At 38.1% G+C, this 21,288-nt stretch overlaps 2 protein-coding genes across 2 annotated transcripts in view; one reads left to right on the top strand and one right to left on the bottom strand.

Annotated features, from left to right (window-relative positions):
• The window catches only part of RPGRIP1 (RPGR interacting protein 1), a 67,688-nt gene extending 54,551 nt beyond the window's left edge, over positions 1 to 13,137 (top strand). The window contains exons 20-24 of the mRNA XM_053660772.1: positions 1,755 to 1,852; positions 6,640 to 6,832; positions 9,422 to 9,506; positions 10,409 to 10,539; positions 12,862 to 13,137. Coding sequence (XP_053516747.1) covers positions 1,755 to 1,852; positions 6,640 to 6,832; positions 9,422 to 9,506; positions 10,409 to 10,539; positions 12,862 to 12,977 — 623 coding nt within the window. The 3' untranslated portion in view covers positions 12,978 to 13,137. The remainder of the gene's footprint in view (positions 1 to 1,754; positions 1,853 to 6,639; positions 6,833 to 9,421; positions 9,507 to 10,408; positions 10,540 to 12,861) is intronic.
• Positions 13,138 to 13,214: 77 nt separating this feature from the next.
• SUPT16H (SPT16 homolog, facilitates chromatin remodeling subunit) overlaps positions 13,215 to 21,288 on the bottom strand; it is a 43,005-nt gene continuing 34,931 nt past the window's right edge. The window contains exons 23-26 of the mRNA XM_037152121.2: positions 16,203 to 16,332; positions 15,373 to 15,502; positions 15,157 to 15,234; positions 13,215 to 14,529 (exon numbers count right to left, since the gene is read on the bottom strand). Coding sequence (XP_037008016.1) covers positions 14,384 to 14,529; positions 15,157 to 15,234; positions 15,373 to 15,502; positions 16,203 to 16,332 — 484 coding nt within the window. The 3' untranslated portion in view covers positions 13,215 to 14,383. The remainder of the gene's footprint in view (positions 14,530 to 15,156; positions 15,235 to 15,372; positions 15,503 to 16,202; positions 16,333 to 21,288) is intronic.

Here is a 21,288-nt window from a genome sequence, read left to right as displayed (position 1 = left end):
AATGGTATGCAAAGTGAAATAAAGGGAAATCTACAGGGAACCAACAGTGATGGGAAAGAAACCTTGACTCAAATCAATGATTTGGAGCAGAGGGAAGAAATAAACATTGAACCAGAACAGAAGGAAGAAAGAAGAATCAAAAAAACTGAGGAGAAGCTTGAGAACCTCTGGGACAACTTTAAACATTCTAACATCTTGTCAAAAGAAGAGAAAGAGCAAGAAATTGAAAACTTACTTGAACAAATAAGGAGAATTTCCCTAACCTGGTAAAGGAAGTAGACTTCCAGGAAGTCCAGGAAGCTCATAGAGTCTCAAAGAAGTGGGGCCCGAGGAAGCCCACACCAAGGCACATCATAATTACACTACCCGAGATTAAAGAGAAGAAGAGAATCTTAAAAGCATCAAGAGAAAAGGAGACAGTTATCTACAAAGGAGTTCCCATAAGACTATCAGCTGATTTCTCGAAAGAAACCTTACAGGCAAGAAGTGGGTGGAAAGAAATATTCAAAGTCATGAAGGGCAAGGACCTACATCCAAGATTGTTCTATCCAACAAAACTATCATTTAGAAGGAAGGGCAGATAAAGTGTTTCCCAGATAAGGTCAAGTTAAAGGAGTTTATCATCACCAAGCTTTTACTATATGAAATGTTAAAGGGACTTATCTAAGAAAAAGAAGATGATCAAAAATATGAACAGTAAAATGACAACAAACTCACAACTATCAACAACTGAACCTAAAAAAAAAGCAAAAACAAATTAAGCAAACAACTAGAACACGAACAGAATCACAGAAATGGAGATCACATGGAGGTTTATCAGTGGGGACGGGGCATGGAGGGGGAGGATGGGGAAAAGGTACAAGGAATAAGAAACATAATTGGTAGGTACAAAATAGAGAGGAGAAGGTTTAGAATAGTATAGAAAGTGGAGAAGCCAAAGAACTTATATGTATGACCCATGGACATGAACTAAGGTGGGGGAAGTGCTGGAGGGAGGGGTGTGCAGGGCAGAGGGGAATAAAGGGGAGAAAAAATAAGACAACTATAATAGCATAATCAATAAAATACATTTAAAAATTAAGAAAATAATTTCTGTTCAGTAAGCAATTAAATAGGCAAGCTACAGAGTGAAAAAGACACTTGCAACACATGTAACCATCAAAGGGCTCATAATCAGAAAATATACAGAACTCCTACAAATCAATAAGAAAAAAAGACAAACAAGCTACCAGAAAAATGAGTAAAATATTTGAAATGCTCTCTACAAAGAGGAAATTCAAATGTTTCATCAAATGTGTCAAGAGTCACATTGTAAAGAGACCATGTGGGATAGGAGGTATTGTTTGAAGCTGTCTTTGGAAAATGCAGTCTTCCACACTCTGATTGTTCTTCTTTTCCTTGGCTTGGTCATTTTCTTCAGTTTCTACAAAAGGATGCATTAACTTCCTTCCTTCCTTCCTTCCTTCCTTCCTTCCTTCCTTCCTTCCTTCCTTCCTTCCTTCCTTCCTTCCTTCCCTCCTTCCACTCTTCCTTCTTTCCCCCTTTCTCAAGTGAACACTGAGTGTTCAGCAAGCTTCAGAATAAGTGAATCTTTGAAAAGGAGGGTTTGATTCTTGATAAATGTAGCCAAAATATAAGTACTCAGAACTAGTAATCAGACAGGACCTAGATTGAGGACGTAGGTACTGGGTCTTTTCTTGGGCTAGACAAGGTGCTCTGAAACAGTTCTGTAACTCCAGCCTCTTCTTAAGCAGATAAAGAATCCTGTGAACAGGCTTCTGAAGTCAGTGAAGCACAAACTACAGACAGTGACGACATAGTGATACTGGCACCTCAGAAATGTCCTAAGGCAGTAAGTACATTGGTGTGATTATTAAGCTTGTGACAAGATTGTAAATAATAACAGTGTGCTTAATGACCATGTATGTGAAGTTCAAATCCAAATTTAATGAACCTGGTGGGAAATTCAAATTAATTTAAATATACATTGAGAGTGAATAGAACTCTGTCGATGTAGTCTGATGAAAGGATCATTTTCTTGATGTGGTGTAAGTGAGGACTTGCTTCAACACTTCTCTCTCCTGTTTGGATTCCTTACTTGCCTTCTTCATTGTGTAAGGAGAGCAGGTTTATTTGAAGAAGTAGAGGCTGGAAGAGAGGAAAGGATTCTTCTTGGGAAGGCTCAGAGGGAGCATTCAGTTTCTGAAGTTTTTGACCCAACCTTTAAAACCATGTCTTTACAATTCTTTATTAAACATTTCACCCTCAACTCTTTTTTGGAATGAACAGGGGGCACATACACAAATATATGTGAATAACTATCCACAGGTATATTCAACAATCGTTGTATTAGATCTTGCCAGGTTATAAATGCTGTAGAAAACAATCACTCTCTCAGTGAGCCACTAAAATGCTCTCTGCATGTTGGTGCTTGGTAAATATTTGTTGTGTGAGTGACTGAATGGAAGGTTAAAATATAATTGAGAATTATGAATTTTATTAGAAACAATAAAGAAATGCACAGGTGACCTAGAATCACATGGGTAGGTGATGTGATATAAACTCTAAGGTTTTTAATAATTCAGAAAAGGGAAACTATTGTTGCTTTTGTAGAGGACAGAAAACTCTTCTTTGAAAGTCAGAATCTGTACTGAGGATTTGCAGGAAAATGAAGGATATTGGAGTGGGAAAAACAACTCGCAATCGGTAGACTTAAACAGTTAATGTGGCAAATAGTTAATTTTATCATTTTTTGAAATTTTTCCTGTCATATCTTTTTTAGACATTATGTAAGTAATTTTGAGAAATGTTTATAAGACAGAGCAGAGCCACTGAAAGTAAGAACTAGACAATAACACCTTAGAGATCATAAAGGTGAAAAAGATGAAATGATGTGTCTGAGATTACAGAGCTAGTTAGTGAAGGAGCTGGAACTCCAATCAAGGTTTCTAAACCATGCCACCTCAGACCACCTCAAAAAAACAGCCAGCTGGTCAGCAAATTTTTCAACTAGAAGGTAGACAGATTACATTTAAAATATTACTCTAAATTAAAGGCAGCTAACTAAGATCTCATTTTAGAAAACTTATGTGTGCCCAAAAATGTTACCTGAGAAACTAAATATGAAAACTAAGCCTACTTAGCAAAAAATTACTGTTATTATTATCAAATTAAACTTACAAGACAGACATGTTAAAATGGAGACAACTGTATTTGAATATCAATAAAGAAAAGTAAAAAAAAAAGACAGACATGTATACACTCAGTCATGATTGTATTTCAAAATAGCTAGGCATGAAAGGTTAAAGGAGTTGATGGCCCAGATACACTCCAGCTCTGTTACTCTTCTGCCTGGAGTCAGCCCAGATAATAGAGGAGGCAAAGGAGGGTAGGTTTAAGAGCATGGAGATTTGGTTCAGGCAGAAGTGGTTTAGATCCAGCTCTGCTACTTACTGTCTCTTAGGCTTTGTTTCCTCATCTGTAAAGCACTAATGTTAAGTGTGTCTACCTTACAGTGATGAGGGAAGATTTAAATAAGGTAGTGTGTGGTAAGGGTTCAGTACAATATCAGGGACAAATTAAGCCCTAAATGATAGTGATGACAATGTTGATGATGGCAATATTCTAGTCTCTCTAAAATATTCTAGTTCTCAAGGTCAAGCTTTTATAATCTGGTGGTAATCCCTACAACAAAGGACCAGGCTCTAAAAGAAGGGGATTGAAACCCTGGGCGGGCTTCGTTTATCTTTTGCCTATAAAGGTCAGTTGAATAAGTTGAGCAGTACAACTTCAAAAAGATCCTTCAAAAATGCTTTTCTCTTATACTGATAGTAAAGTTACACAATGATAATACATATCAGTCTTTAACAGCCTTTCTTTGAGTCCTTATTTAGGACAGTTCCTGTGTTCATAGGATGTGTGTAGGACCATTCTGGAGGCCCTATTCATCAGCACAGGGTTCCTAAAGGCCTTCTGTACTTATCTTCCCTCTAAGAATCCCCAAGAAATTCTCTCAGTCCAAAGATGGTTTCCTCCCGGTGAAGTCCAATTCCTGGTCCCAAGAATCAATCTCCCATTCTGAGTGGACCATAGAAAACATTTCCCTCCCCTTCTTAACAGCTTCTAATGATAAGGGAGCAATTATTTCCACTTGCTCTATGGCCTCAGGTTACTGTCTTTTAGCTGTAGTGTGTATCAAGAACCTTAAAGTTTGTTCTCTTTTCTTATACTCTTAATTTCACATATGAAGGATGTCCTGACCCCTTATATATGCTAGTTAATTAATTTTAGCAACTCCACCCCCAAGACACATTATCTAGCATCCTGAACTAATAAGCTGGAGGGAGCTGTCTGTCTGGCACTAATGCTGCATAACTAACTGCTATTAGAGTTTCTGCCATCAAGGTCAAATGAGTTAGTACATACAGTAGTTAGTGTGATTTAATATTACTAATTGTATACTTTTTTTTTTTTGCTAGTCAGTCCCAATAAAATTATGTAATGGAACTAGCTCAGGTAAAGGATTCTGGATCAAACTGAAACATCAAACTATATCTTAGCCAACTTGTGCTGTTACAATAAAGTGCCAGAGTATGGGTTGCTTATTAAAAAAAAAACCAACAACCCAGTAATTTATTTCTCATAGTTCTCAAGGCTTGAAATCTAAAATCTGGGTGCCAGCATGATCAGATTCTGGTGAGAACCCTCTTTCCGGTTGCAGACTGTCAACTTTTCACTGTACCTTCACATGGCAGAAAGAGAACAAGCCAGCTCTGACCTCGTCTTGTAAGGGCACTAATCCCACTCATGAGGGCTCCACTCTCATGATCTAATTACTTCCCGAAGGTTCCATCTCCAAATACAGTCTACAAAGTGCTTTCCAACAGAACTATAATGAGAGCTGCAAATGTAATAAAAATTTTTCTAGTGGCCACAGTAAAAGTGTAAAAAGAAATAAAAATTTTAAATATATAAATTAAAAAATATATTTTATATAACCTAAATATCTAAGGTATTGTCATTTCAATATAAAATCAATAGGAAAAATTATTGATATATCTTACATTCATTTTTTTTCATGCCAAGTCTTCAAAATCCTGTCTGAATTTCACACTGACAGCCAATTGCAATTCAGATTAGCCGCATTTCAATCAAGTGCTCAATAGCCACATGTGGCAAATGGCTATAGTGTTATATCCCATAACTCTGGTGCAATGTTTTTCAACTGTGAACTGGCATCTATTAACAGGGAATGTAATCAAAATTAAGTGGGGTCCCAGCCAGCACTAAAGAAAAGCAAAAGCCAGATATATAGATTAGAATACAGAAGAACAGTTTGCATCACACACAGTAAGGTTAAGAATTGTTTCAGGATACTTTTATTTCAGTGATCTTTATACACACACAGGCAGATAGATACACATACACTGAAACTTAAAGTCTTGTGGTTGTTCATTATTAACTATAGGGAAAATGTTCATCCCTATCAATTATGGGAGTTTTTTGGGGGGTAAGATAGAGATCACAGAACCATTCATTTGTAAAATGCCTATTCCTCAGACACACCTTGAGAAGTTCTGCTTAACTTTTCTTGAGACTACAGCACAAAATTCACACCTTAAAAATAATTGCAACACTTGCCAAATGGGAGAAATTTGACCCTGAGTCCCTCAAGAAAGAAAAAAAAAGGCTAATCTTTCGCAACACAGCCTGGCCCCAGTATAAATTGGGCAATGGAGGAACTAAAAAGTAGATTTGGAGCTCTTAATGAATGTCATACTTCATTAGAATTGTGTCTTTTGAAAGTGTTATAAGCTGCACTCGTACTCTGGAAATACTGCCTATTGCCCACTTTGGACACCCTGGTGACTTCCTTTTGTCCCCAGACCTCACGGTCTCTGTGACAGAGAGCAAGGATCACTTAGCTCTGAAGGAAATCACTGATCCTCTTCAGCAGGAAGCAGGCACAGAAGAGACCCTACACCCCTCTCCCTTAAAGAATTCAGAGCCAAGAATCTTTGCTGCAACACTGTAGGAGGAAAGGATTTACATTGGCCCCAGCTTCCTGAAATTAGAGAGATGTCAGCCCTTCTCCTGGCATCTCTAATGTGAAAATAGACACAGGAATCATTAAAAGGGAGGATGGTGGTGGTGGTTGTGACCCGGAAGTGGAACTGAAAGTACTGGAGTTGCTGTGGGAGGGCAGCATGGTCCGATATCCTCCTATGTGGCCTGCACTTAGGTGGGTGCAGGAAGCACTTTGCTATAGTGGCTAAAACAGCTATTAAATCTCCAGTATCAGCCAGCAGGTCTCGTAGGAGCTAATCTCAGGAGAATGCTGGATTGGTCTTCATTTAGAAAGTTGAAGGAAAGCTAACTTCTTAGATAGTTTCTTGATTCTGTCTGTGGAGATGGCTGAGAAAGGCTGGTCTGAGGACATGAGTCACTGGACTAGGAGGTAGAATGACACATTAAGGGACAATTCAGTCAAGTTGTCTTGGTCCAAGTTTTACCTATAAATTGATTCTCAAAGAGTAATAGAGTAGATGGAGTATGCCTGTGACTGATAGAGAGTAATATATTAGTTAAGTTGACCTTGGAGCATCACTAACCTATGGGAAATAAATGTCTCCTTATCAGGGTTCAGAGAAAATGTGCATCGAAATTGTCAGCCTGGCATTCTACTCAGAAGCTGAAGTGATGTCTGATGATAATGTAAAACAGGTGTATGTGGAGTACAAGTTCTACGATCTACCCTTGTCAGAGACAGAGACTCCAGTATCCCTGAGGAAACCAAGGGCAGGAGAAGAGATCTACTTCCACTTTAGCAAGGGTGAGGCATCTCCTGTGGTCTGCAGAAAGAGGGGGTTGATAGACGTTGAGACCAAGGAGTCAGAACTACTCTGGACGTCTGATGGGGTGGATCCAACTACTTTTCCTTAATCAAAATGGTATTTGCATATATTTAAACATATCAAGTGGATTTAAAAGATTTTAAATTAAAAGTAAACAAATCTAGATGGTGTGGCTCAGTGGATTGAGTATGGCCTGTGAACAGAAAGGTTGCTGGTTCGATTCCCTGTCAGGGCACCTGGCTGGGATGTGAGCCAGGTCCCCACCTGGGTGAGTGCAAACGGCAACCTATTGATGTTTCTTTCTCTTTCTCCCTTCCTTTTCCTCTCTCTAAAAATAAATAAATAAAATCTTAAAAAAAATAAACAGTTCATCACCCCACTCCTCCTCTAAAAATCACTCCCTCAGCCCTCAGCCCACCATACCACTTTTCACTTTATTTTGTTATTTCTTCTGCTATTTAACTCCATATTTCTGAGTGGTGTTTCCATTGTAATTTCCTGATCACCAACTTTAGAGATTATCTTCTAGCTTCCTATCTTGGAACATAAAATTTCTGTCACATTACACCTATGTCCCCTTCCTCTCATATAATTGGATCATACTTTTTATTTAATTAAATGTTAATTGTCTCCATTATTATAGATATGTAAATATTAATTCTTGCAGAACCAAGGAGTACACTATTTCCTTTCTTGTTTTTTTACTTGCCTCCACTTTTCATTTATTTTTATTATAACTGTTGTAATTCTTTTCATATCCTCCATCAGCTTTTCCAAATGTTGCAATAATTAAACTTGTCAAATAATTTATCTATTTTTTCCAGAAGACTTCACTCTCCTGTTCCTTTCTAGCCTACAGTTCAGCTACTACCACTGCTGCCATTTAGAACATTTATTCAGTTCTCTCCTATGTTGGATTTCCTGTCTCCTGTCTCCTTTTTCATCTTGTCTGATTTAATTTCTTTTTTTTAAAAAAAAGTATGGATCATACTTTCCAGTAAATATTCTGAGACAGTCATGCTTGAAATTTATTTTACCTATATATTCAGTTGATAATTAGACCTAGTATAGACATCTACATTGAAAACACTTTTATTATGAATTTCAAAACAGCCAGTCCATGGTTTTCTAGCCATGCAATCTTTATATGAAAACTATCCTCTTCCTCCCCAAAAGGTTTTAACATTTTTTCTTTATTGCTAGTGTTTTAAAATGTCAGAGTAATGTGCATATTTTTTATTTAATTGTTCTGGCCATTTTGTGCACTCTTTTAATCTGGAAGCTCGTGGTTTCTAGTTCTGGGAAGTATTATTGCATTTCTTTGATAATTTTGTCTCTAACATTTTCTCATTTTCTTAGAATTTGGATCTTTCAAATTGATCCTCTAATTTTATCATTTTCTTTCTATAATTCTACTTCTGTTCTTTCTTCAATTTTTGAGAGATTTCCTTAATTTTATCTTCTAGTCATTGACTGGATATTTTAATTTTATAAGAGCTGTTTCTTGTTCTCTATACCTTTTTTTTTTAAATATTTATTTATTTATTTTTAGAGGGGAAGGAGAGGGGAAGAGAAACATCAATGTATGGTTGCCTCTAGTGGGTCCCCTGCTGGGAACTGGCCTGCAGGGAACTGGCTTGCAACCCAGGCATGTGCCCTGACTGGGAATTGAACCGCAATCCTCTGGTTCGCAGACCTGCGCTCAATCCACTGAGCTACACCAGCCAGGGCCATACCTTTTTTTTTAAAAAAAAGTATATCCTCTCCTTAATACCGGATGGAAGTTTATTTCACACTTGTGTCAAATGAGTTCAGACATAGGCAATTCAAGGCTGAGGCTCTGTGCTACCATCAGGCATCCAAACTTCTCTCTTGCCTTCTTACCGTCCAGGTGCCTGTCCTCCATACTTTCAGTTACTCACTTTCCCCATGGTCCTTAATGGCTGCTGGTGAAAGGAAGAATGCCTCCCAGCTGAACCTATTAGGCAGGTTTCATACAACATAATGACTGGAACTTAATCATGTGGCCAAACCTAGCTGAAGAAGAGGCTGGAATACATATGCCAGTTTATTGGAGGCTGCAATATTCCCATATAAAAATGAGAAGGAAAGGAAGGAATGGATGTTGAGACAAGCACCTTAAGTTGAATTGCTGCAAAACCCAGATCTCGAGGTGGTTTAAAGAAGATGTCTCCCAGAATTTTTCTGCCAGTGAAGTAATGGGAGCACATCTGTCTTGGTTTTCAATGCAGATTGTATGGCTTCCTTTATATCAAAGGTTGACAAACTATTTCTTAAAGGGACAGATAGTATTTTAGACTTTGTAAGCCAAACTGTCTCCATTACAACTATTTAACTCTATCATTGTAGTTAGAAAGCAACCACAGATAATATTTAAATGAATAGGCATGGCTATGTTCAATGAAATTCTATTTATGAAAATGGGTGGCCAGCCAATGGGCCCTAGTTTTCCAACTTTTGTTTTATATATATTAATTATGGAAGTCTTAGTATCTAAATAGCAAAAGTGTACAATATTTGCTTTTTTCCCTCTTACACTAACACAGTGATAGACCTGGACCCAGTGGAGCAGAAAGGCCGAAGGCAGTTTCTGTTCGCCATGCTGAATAGACAAGGTCCTCAGCAAGGACGGTGAGCATTTACTTTCCTCTTTGGAAGACGGGGGATATTTGCATGGGAACCCAAGTGTTTGCTTGGTTTTGTGCTGATATCGAATATTTTGAACAACTTCTTTTACATTTACTCTTAATGAATTTCTCATCTACCTGAGTCTAATTTGTGTTCATGGCTAACTATTTAATAAAGTATAAAATCTCATAGGTTTAGTTCATTTCTCTCCCATACTAGCACCTAAGTACTTTTTTCTGAGGCAGAATTTATTTGACTGACAGTGCACTATACGGAATGGACAAACTGCTTCAGCATTTTAAGATAATTTGATTTATTTCTCACAAACACAGAACCATTGCCAGCTTACCAAATATTATGCCTTTATAATATTAATTTCGTATTTAGATTTTAAATATTATTTTTTTACAGGAAATGCTTTGGAATAAATAAATTCTAGGTCTCCTATAAATTTTAGAGAAGTCCATCGTCATTATTACTGTAACGTGAGGAGGCCTCCTTTGCAAGGTTCCAGCTGAAACACATGGGATATACTTACACCTAAAAAACTATTCATTGCTTAGCTGAAATTTAAAGTTAAAATTTAAGTAGGCATCTGTTTTGGGTTTCTCCCACTCTCCCTCCTTCTTTCTTCTTTCCAAAATCTGGCAACCCTGTCTCCTTTCCATGTGTGTATGTCTTGAGTCTTATAGTCCCTTCTCAGGCCAGTTGCTACTTTAAATTATACCAAGTCCTTCCTCTTTGCTGTTACAGTTTTGTAAAATACAGGCAAAAAAAAAAAAAAAAGATTCAAGGAAAACACTGTCTAAGTTTTGATTACTACTTTTAGCCTTACTTTCTTTTTTTAGGCCTAAAGGTATCAGCAGCACTAAGTTAAATGTAATTTCTGCTCCCCACCTCCTTAGTTTAAAGTTTACAGTGGTAAGTGATCCTATGGAAGACGAAAAGAATGAATGTCAAGAAGTAGGATATGCATATCTGGAACTGTGGCAGATCATGGAGTCAGGAAGAGACAGTCTAGAGCAAGAGCTGGACAGTGAGTAATCCATTTTTTTGTGTTCCTCAATTCCATTTATTTCTAAGGAAATCATCCTGACGATGAATACTTCTCATGTTTCCCTCCCATCTCATTTCCATCTACTACAGTGTTTCTTTTTTTTTTTTTTTTTTTTTTTTTTTTTTGGGGGTGTTTTTTTTTTCCCCTGGGCCGGGGGGGCCCCGAGCGTGCCTGCGGGACCGCCCGGTTTTGTTTGTCGGTCTCGACAGGGTATTTTGTATACATTTGATCACCACATGCTTCTCAAATCTGTTTTTAAGACTGTTTGCTGGAAGACCAACAGATTTTTTAAATATTTGCATTTGAATGTCTTTAGGTGGGCCTGCTCTGTCCAGTCCTCACGGCTCCATTACCGTACACACCTGGTACTTCACACACTTACCTTAGCTGCTGGGCTGTAAGAGGCATGCGTTTAAGACTATCCACTAGACCAGTGATTTTCGAACTTCCAGACATTAACTGGAAGATAACCCTTTAGGGGGTAGTTTAATTAAATTCGGTCAGAATTTGAAGGGAAAAACCCCTCCAAATATCAAAGTACATTGCACAGAGTATTTTGTGAAACTTCTGTACATGCTTGAGACATAAAATTATTACTAACTATACTGAATTTCAAGGGAAACTCTTCAGACTAAAGGCTACAAAGTTCAAGCTTTCACTAGTACACAAGATTCTTCATTAAATCCCCCTAGTTAATTGTGATTTGGGCCAGTTAACTAACCACTCTGTGCCTGTTTCCTCAACTATGAGAGTCATAGTGGCTCCTGTCTCACAACAGGTGCCATGAGGATGAAGGGAGCACTTCAGTGAAGGGTTAAGGAAAGAATAAAGTGCTTATGAACATGCTTGGCACATGGCAGGTCTGTTGGTTTTCCAACTCTTGCTCCCAATTTCTATTCCTGTCCCCATTTCCTAAGTGTGTCATGCTCTTCCTGGTCTCCATGCCTTTGTACATGAGGGAAATATTCTTAAGCCTTTTCTAGTGACTTCACAATCCCTAGAGCCAATGAATGCGGCTCAATTTTCCTTTTAATCAAAAGAAAATTTTATAGTAATTTCCTTGTTACGGTTTCCCTTCCTTTCAGCCTTCCACTCTTCTAGCTCTACAACTAGATTTTCTCTTATCCCTTCAAAACTCAGCTCCTTGAAATGCTTGCTGAATGGTCAGTCCACAATACTTATTTTGGTATCTCCTATATTCCTCTATTAAGATCAAGTTTCCATCCAAACATTTTGGACTCTGTTCTTACCAATTTACCTTACTGCCAAATCCAGTTGGTTTTCTAGTCATCCTACTTGAAATTTCTCAATCTTTAAACTCGTCTCCCTCGGTTTTTAGGCCATTTTGATGGTCCGTATCACTCCCTGGAGATGTTTCCTTTGCAGGCTCTTCCCGTTTGTGTTGGATTCCCTGGGTCATCTTGGCCTTTCATTCTCCACATACCCTTTCCTAGGTGTTTGCATCCACTCTCAGGATTTTAATTTCAACCTAGAAATGATCTCGAATCCAGGTTTTTAATACAATTTAGACTTAACAGCAAATAGTCACTACCTGAATGCCCTTAGGACTTCACCCCCCACTACAACCTTGTCCCTTAATGTTCCCTCTTAACCCACCATTCACCTTGTCATCCTAATTCTAATTACAATGGTCATTCTTGATTCCAACCTTCCCCTCACTCCCCAACATTCAATCACAAAATTCTACTGTACGTTCTCTTTAAAATATTCTGAATCTGTCCCTACCTCACTGTTATACTTCAGACCCCTGAATTACTGCAACAGCATCCTATCTACCCTTCCTGATCTATTTGTGCCCCTTTGTATATACTACCCAAATAATAGAGCCATTTTCCTAGAACCAAAAATAAAAATAATCACTAATACCTTCAATTAAAACCAAATTCCTTGGAAGATAAACCAGGCCCTTTATGACCTGACCCTTGCTTATCTTCGTAGCTTCATTTCCGGCACTCCTTGCAATTTTCAACTTGCCATGTTCTCGTGTCTTGGCACATTTAAAATCTTTTATATTTTAAAGACTGTTCAGGGATTTTTCTCTACAAAGCCTTTTCAAATTCCTCCATTCTGGGTTAGATGCTGCTTCTGAGTTCCCAAAGCACCTTGGGTTTTCATCATAGCACTTACTATACTATAATAACTATGTTTTCCTGTCTTCCACTAGTCTGAGTCCCCCTAAGAAATGAAGTAAACTCTTAAGTGTTCCTAGCATGCAGCATGTGACTTTTTCATTGAATAATGGTGCTGCCTGCCTGACAGTTCTTTTTCCTTTCCCAACAGTTGTTAGCCCTGCAGACCAAGCTACCCCAATAGGAAGTCTGAAGGTGTCCCTTCAAGCTGCTGCTGCACTCCGTGCTATTTACGAGGAGATGACTACAGATTTGTTTTCGAGATAGAACAAGGGCTATTCCATTCTAAACTCTGTGAGGGAACCACAGCAAAAAGTCTCTTATAAAGTAACTTGTTATACCTTGAATTTGGTTTACTGTGATCTCTCAATCTAATCATGAAAGCTTAGAATATGAAAGTTCGTTTTTGTGATACTAGATGAATAAAGGCATTATCTTCTAATGCCTTAGCAGGAACTACAAAAGAACTGTCACAAAAGCTGAATTATACAAAAACAAAACAACAACAAAAAAACCACAGTTTATTTATCTTTTAGTTCTTCCAAAATTGAAAATATCAAGTCCTACAGCTAAGGAGAAAAAAACAAACAAACAAACAAACAAAATCTGAGTCCCCTCCCCCCTCCTCTCTTAAAGTCACAGAACACAGAATGAACTGCAGTGGAACAGGTGGATGCAGAGAACCAGGAGGGGGAGGATGGCAAGGTAAACTCCCAATACTTAAAAAGCTGTTCAACAGAAACTGTGATAAATACAGGACAATGCAAGACAAATAAAATAAGAAGCAGCAGTGAAGAGAGGTCATGTTGTGGGTGTGGCCCCCCTTCCTTTTTTTTCTTTTCTCATCAGGGTGTTCTAGGCCCAAGCCATGACTCTTACCCCTTCCAGATTTACATGTTGATTCTTTTGAGCCTCCTTCTAGATTTTACTAGAAGCAGAATATACCATCTTATTCAGGTATATCAGAAAACAAACAATAATTTTGTTTCTACCAATGTACCATGTGTGAATTTAAAAGGAGGATGAAACCAACCCAGAAGTGTCACTGCTTCTTATGTCTTCCAAGGCAGCAGAAATATCCCAGAATCTGCATGTGACAAGAAACCAGGAAAACCCAGACAGAAGTACCACCTGACCTCCCTCACTAACTCAAGTTGATGGTTTATCACAATCATTAGCAAATTCTAAGAACCTGTTCTTGAGTACTGAAAAGATGGAACTTAAAGAGATATGAGGAAGGTCATAGCAGTAGCGTAGGATGGAGGATCGAATCTGCTGGTCAAGAACCATGGTACAATTAGTTAAGAGTCTCCTTGTACCAACATCTTGGAAATATAGCTTTGAGACATCAAAGAATAAGATGTCAGAAGCCACTGATATCCTGGCAGAAGGTGACAGGAAGAGAGAGGAATGAAATGGTATTTATTAACAGCGGAAGCCTCTGCCCTTCTTCAAGAACACCTCCTGCCTTGCCAGCTGGATGGGGCCATTGGCACGTGTCCCGGTGGGCCTGGAATTCCCCGAGTAAATTGGTCCACACAAATGGCCCCTAAACCCATAAACACAAATGGCAAAACTTCAGAAGAAACTAGAGGAAAAATACAGTTTCTGTCATGTAAAATTTTCAGGGATTGGCTGGAGGAAGAATGGAACTGAGGGCCAAAGTTCAGAAGTTACTTCCTCTTTTTCTTGGGGGGTGCAGAGCTGTGTCTGGAACCACGGTTAGAGCCACGGCCTGAACTATGCACAGATGCCTTCCTCTTCCGGCTCATACTTCGACTCTGTTCTTCTTCTTCCTCGTAACGACTTTCACGGTCCGCTAAATAGAAGAAAGAGGTATTCCTAGTTGGATATGTTAGCTTTAGGTAGCTAAATGCTACCAGATAGCATGGACTAGAACATGCTCTGGAGTTAGACCAAGATTTTAATCTTTACTTAGTCATTCACCAGTTGTGTGACCCTGGGCAAGTACTTAACATTTCCGAGCCTTGGTTTTTTTACAAAATGAAAAACTGTTTTAGGATTAAGTAAGGTAATCTATGCAAAGTACCCATTAATACTTAGAATACAGTAGATAATATTTCCTTTCATCTTTACCTTGTATTTGACATTTGGTTTCACAGTAATTAAACTGGCACTATAAAAACTTCCCTAACTTTGGAGAGGCCTGGAAAGTTAGACTATTATAGGACTTAGATTTAGAAACTGAGTGGCCTAATTCTTCTGGGGCCTTATCAGACTTGTAGCAGTCATGGCAATGGGCCCATTGGGGGCTTGAGGAGATCAAAAAAGCATCCAATTAGGCAGTCATGCCTCTTGGAGAATATACACACATTCCAGACCTTGTTTTTTCTCTGATGGGTAAGTACTAAACTGTTAGAAATCTGTGCCTCAAAAAATAAAAAAAAGGTTTAAAAATTTAAAAATTAAAAAAAAAAAAAATGACCTTTTCGGGCTTCTTCCTCTAGTTCATCCCAATCCTTTCCACTCTCTTCTTCACTGCCCAATGATTCCTTGGAATAGTCTGGAATAAAATGGATTAAACATTAGCATTAGACTAAAATGAAATGAAATGACAGAATACTTCCCTTCTAAAAAAGTAGTTTCTAGAAATGACATTAGATTAGGAAGCCACAGAAAACTTTTCTCTGTGAAGACTAACCTGATTCTTCAGCTTCTGATGAATAATCTTCATCACTGTCCTCTTCTTCTTCTTCATAGTCATCCTCTGAAGGATTAAAAGTCTCATCTTCAATTTCAGACTCTGAATCCCCTTCCTCAGCATCACTACCCTGGTGAATTAGAAAAAGAATAATATTATTTACTGTTTTATTAAATACCCTAAATATCTAACTCATAATATTTCTTTTTTTTTTTTTTTTTTAAGATTTTACTTATTTACTTTTAGAGAGTGGGGCAAAAAGAGAAACATCAATGTGTGAGTGATACATGGACTGGCTGTCTTCTGCTCACCCCCAATTGGGGACCCAGTCAGCAACCCAGGAATGTGCCCTGACTGGGAATCGAACCAGCAACCTCTTGGTTCACAGGCCAGCAACTCAATCTGCTGAGCCACACCGGCCAGGGCTAATTCACAAGTAATATTTCTTACAGATTCACTTCATTCTTCCTTGCCCCGGAATATTAACTGCAGAGATACTCTTAATAATAATGCATTTCACAGAGGTAGGAAGACCATTTTTTTGAAAACAATTTTTGTAAAATTTTCTTAAAAATTTTCTCCAAATTCTAAGGAATTCACTGAAAGAACAGTTTTTATAATTTCAAGAAAATCTTGTCAATGGCTACCAACACCTAGTTAATTTATCATTTACATGTAAATCTAATTTGGAGAAACAATAATACCAAGGTGTGTTCAGAGATGTTCCCACTTGTTCTGGTCTCTGAGGTACTACTTATATGGCATTATTCTAACTGCCCAAACAATAATGGGCAACTATATAGCAGAAGAGAAACCCCACACTCACGCACCTCACCCTCAGGCTCCAAGAAAGACCAGCCACCTTGTTCGAAGAAGCCCTCAGGGTCATCAACAATAGTCTTCATGATTTTAGTCCAGTTGAGGGACTGTACGCCTTCCGTATACTTTATGTCACAAGAACTGGGAGAAACGACATTACAAAGTCAAAGTCAATCCTCTACATTTTCTGAGAAGGACCAGTGTCAAACTGGTGGTCAGATCTCTGAAGAGCAAATCAGCTTTTCTTAAATGTATGGGAACAGGTATTCGCTGCACTGTACCACCAGACTACGCCCCAGACAGCTGATATGTGGACTCCCAGAGCACTAGCCCTCACATCAAAGCAGCATTCCAACTGAAGCAAGTTCTGTCTCCCAACTAAGCCAGTCTGAGTTCATCTCTCTCTTTTCCATTTTCTTCAGGGAGGAAGAACCCAACTAGAACCTGGTAAGCTGCTGGAGTTGAGGGAGAGACAGGAGGGTTTGGGGAAGCTGACAGAGCTAGAATTTGTGGGACAGAGTACTAGAGGACAGAATGATAGGGAAAGCTCTGGATATCTGCTGAGGGATTCCCTCAATTCTACAGCTGAGGACTGATCTACACAAGCATGAGAGGAAACTAATCAGAACTGGGCAAAAAAGTACTGGAAAGCGGTAGGCCACACAATTCCCAAATCTCACACAGAGGTGGAGATAATTCTTGCTCCCATCAGCTTCAGTGCAAAGACCTCATAACACACAAGGAACCCAGTCAAGTCCTCAGAAGATTGTTACCTCAGCAATGGGACCAATTAGCCCGAAGCCCTGACATGAGGGCTGTTCTGGTCCAGCACGCATGACATTTGAGAACAACTCTTGAAAGATCAAATTGAATCAAGTAACAACTGTACCTTAGAATAGAGTATTAAAAAATTAAAATAACAAAACTTAGCACCCCAAAACATAGAGTCACAATGCCTGGCAACCAATCACAAATTATCAGGCATAAAAAGGAGCAGGAGAAAATTCAACCAACAAAAACAGATCCAGAAAATACTAAGATGATGGATGAAGTAGCAAATAAAGATGTTAAAAAGCAATTAGAAATATATTCCATATGTTCAAGAAAGAAGAGGGAAATTGAAATGAGTTAAAAAAAATTATGTACTTACTCTCTGGGAAAAAAAAAGAGGGGGGACTGAGGAAACAGCAAAAATATTTGAATATTCATGGCCAGAACATTTCCAAATATGATGAAAACAATAAAGCGCACAGACCTAAGAAACCCAATGCACACCAAGAAGAGTAATCATAAAGAAAACCACACCAAAAAACACCTACTCATCAAACTGCTGAAAACCAATGACAAAGAAAATCTTAAAGCAGCCTGAGAAAAAAAGACAGAAGGACAAAGAATGACAGAAGTATCTCATCAGAAATCTTGAAAGCTGAAAGACAAGAAGCGACATCTTAAATATTCAAAGAAAAGACCATCAACTTACAATTCTATATCCAGTGAAAATACCTTCTGAATGAAAGCAAAATACTTTCAAGAAATAAGCTGAGGCAATTTACACAGAAAACCGTACTAAAGGTTTATGAGGCAAAGGAAAATGATAGCAGAAGGCTATCGATAGAAGGTTGGAACTACACAGTGGAATGGAGGGCACCAGGAATGATAAGTATGAGTCACACAAAAGACTGTCACCTGTATTTTGTAAATTAAAAGATTACTGTTTTAAAGCTAAAACGATGACAACAAATTGTGGCATTCATAGAATATTAGATGTATAATGTACGATGATAGCAGAAACGCCAGAAGAAACAAGCATAAGAACTTCCCAACAGCAGTGATGTATCATTTGAAAGCAGATTGTCATAAGACATATATGTAGACCTTAGGACAAATACTATACAAGTAAAACAAGGAGGTATAGTTAATCACCAACTATGAAAATAATAGTCAAAAACTGAATCCAAAAGAAATCATAAAAAGGAAAAAAGCAACATAACACAGACAAGAAAACAAAGAGCAAAATGGTAGATTTAAACCCACCCACACCGATAATTCCATTAAATATAAACATTCTCAGAATGGATTTAAAAACCTGAGACCCAAATATATGCTCTCTACAAGTAAGCCACTTTAATATAAAGTAATGTACGTTAAAAGTAAAAGGACAGAAAAAGGACAGGCTGTGCTAACCAAAGCTAAAAGTCTATAGTAATATCACACCAAGCTGGTTGCAAAATAAGGAACATTTCTAGGATAAGAAAGGACATTTCATAATGATAAAAACAATAAATAAAATCCACACACCTCTAGTCTGACAGACCAATACAAAAAGAAAACAAATGATCAATACTAGGAATGAAAGGGGACAACATTATAGATTATACAGATACTAAAGCTCCTAACTCAGATGAAATAGACCAGGTTGTTCAAAGACACAAGATAATTCTAACATTTATATGGAACAGATAAAATAATAACAGTTAACACTGAAATGGAATAAAACTGGAGGACTGCCTACCTGATTTTAACACTTACCTGTAAAGCTACAATAAACAAGGCAGTATGGCATCAGTATAGGGACACACACATACCAGAGGGAGGAACAGAGTACAATTCAGAAATAGACCCTCTCCTACATGGTCATTTTTTAAATATTTTGGACAAACATGTCAAGGTAATTCAATGAATGGGTAAGGGATAATTTCAACAATTCACACTGGAATTGGAGAGGTATGTTCCATATGTTCATATGCACACACACACAAAGTATGACTGCTTATACCACAGTAAAAAAATTAACACGGATCACAAACCTAAATATAAGGTCTAAACCTACAGAACTCTAGAAAAAAACATAGAAAATTTTTTATTGTCTTAGGTTAGGAAAATTTATTAGATAAAGATATAAAGGCACAGTTATAACAGAAAAAGTTGACTCAACATTTCATGAAAATTTTATACTTTCAGTTTTTACAAGACATTTAAGAAAATGAAAAGTCAAAGAAACTACTGGAAGAAAATATATGCAAAACCTGTATTTGATGAAGGACTTGTATCCAGCCTAAAGAATTCTTCCAACTCAAGATGAAGGCATAGGTGAACATGCTTTAGCTCCATGTACAACTATAGCAAAAATTACAACTAGACTACAAAACAAATAAAACCCGGATCTGTCAGAAAATCAAGCTGTATGGAAGTCCAACAACCAAGGATTTAGAGAAGCCACATTCATCCCAACGGTCAGGAAGGGCAGAGATGTAGAGACACTGACAGGCATGTTGAGGTGGTGTAATGGGTGGTGGATAAAAACTGGGAGAAATACCTTGGGAGTGAGCGATCCCAGCCCTAGCCCAGACCACACAGCCCAGGATTCCAGTGCCAGGAAGATAAATCCCCATAACTTCTGGCTATAAAAACCAGTTGAGATTGGAGCAGTAGAAGAAACTGCCAGATTTTCAGGAGATTCCTCTTAAAGGGCCCACACAGATTTAGAACTTACACAGACCCACTCTCTCTGAGATTCAGCACCAGGGCAACAGCTGGAAGGGCACGAGCAGCATACGGGGATAAGTGAAATGACTGGCAAGCGGGTGAGTGCCATGAGAGCTTCCTCCCAGGCAATCTCCAGAGGCCAGGAAGTAGCACTGTCTCCTCTCTGAGCCCTCCTCTGTACAGATCCACAAAGTGGTGAAATGGGAAATTACCTAAGGCTTCACCACATACAATTTACAGGTACCTTTTCTACAATAGGCCACACTACTACGATGGAGTCCAAAGCAGCTGTACCTAACACACAGAACAAAACACAGGGAGGCTGCCAAATTAAGGAGACAAAGAATATGGCCCAAATGCAAGAACAGAACAAAACTCCAGGAAAAGGACTAAATGAAATGGAGATAAGAAGAGTTCAAAACACTGGTTATCAGGATGCTCCAGGAACTCATTGGGTATTGCAACAGCATAATAGGACCCAGGCAGAAATAAAGGTTGCAGTAAGTGAAATAAAGAAAAATTTACAGGGAATCAACAATAGAAGGGATAGAGCCAAGATTCAAATCAACAATTTGGAACATAAGGAAGAAAAAAGCATTCAATCAGAACAGCATGAAGAAAAAGAATTTAAAATACTGAGAACAGAATAAGGAGCTTCTGAGACATCTACGAACATACCAACATCCGAATCATAGGTGTGCCAGAAGAAGCTCCTTCTTCTGAGAAAGAAATTGAAAACTTATTTGAAAAAAAAAAAAAAAGAAAGAAAGAAAATGTCCCTAATTTGGTGAAGGAAATAGACATATAAGCCCAGGAACCACAAAGTGTCCCAAACAAGCCCACGCCAAGACACATCAAAATTAAAATGCTAAAGGTTACAGATAAAGAGAGAATCTTAAAAGCAGCAAGAAAAAAGCAGAGAGTTACCTACAAAGGAGTTCCCACAAGGCCTTCAGTTGATTTCTCAAAAGATACTTTGCAGACTAAGAGGAACAGACAAGCAGCATTCAAAGTGATGAAAAATAAGGTCCTACAACTTAGATTACTCTACCTAGCAAAGCTATCATTTAGAAAGGAAGGGCAGATAAAGTGCTTCCCAGACAAGGTAAAACTAAAGGAGTTCATCATCACCAAGCCATTATTATATGAAATGTTAAATGGAACTATACAAGAAAAAGAAGATCAGAACTATGAACATTAAAATGGCAACAAATGCATAATTATCAACAATGAATCTGATACAAAATAGACAGGGGTATGATAAGAACAATACAAGTAATGGAATAGCCAAAAAACTTAAATGCATTACCCAGGGACATGAACTAAGGGACTACTGGAGGGCAGGCGGAGGAGGCATGGGGGGAAAATTGTGACAACTGTAATAACATAATCAATAAAATATATTTAAAGATAAACAAAAAAAGACGTAAGTATCCAATTTATCCCAGGGTCTCATATTCTTATGGAGCCCTGTATATACTTACACGTACATAAAAAATCGATTTGGCAATTTTCAGGAGAAAATCTGTCTCATGTCAATTTGACTTAGACCAGCCAGAAAAACTTAGAAGGGTAGAAGAAAATTTATTTTTCCTCCCTCACAGATGTGTC

Source organism: Artibeus jamaicensis, unplaced genomic scaffold, assembly GCF_021234435.1.
Source record: "Artibeus jamaicensis isolate MK-2021 breed Jamaican fruit bat unplaced genomic scaffold, CSHL_Jam_final scaffold_854, whole genome shotgun sequence".
Lineage (NCBI taxonomy): Eukaryota > Metazoa > Chordata > Mammalia > Chiroptera > Phyllostomidae > Artibeus > Artibeus jamaicensis.
Note: the sequence above shows the minus strand (reverse complement) of the source record. Positions and strands in the feature narration are given on the sequence as shown.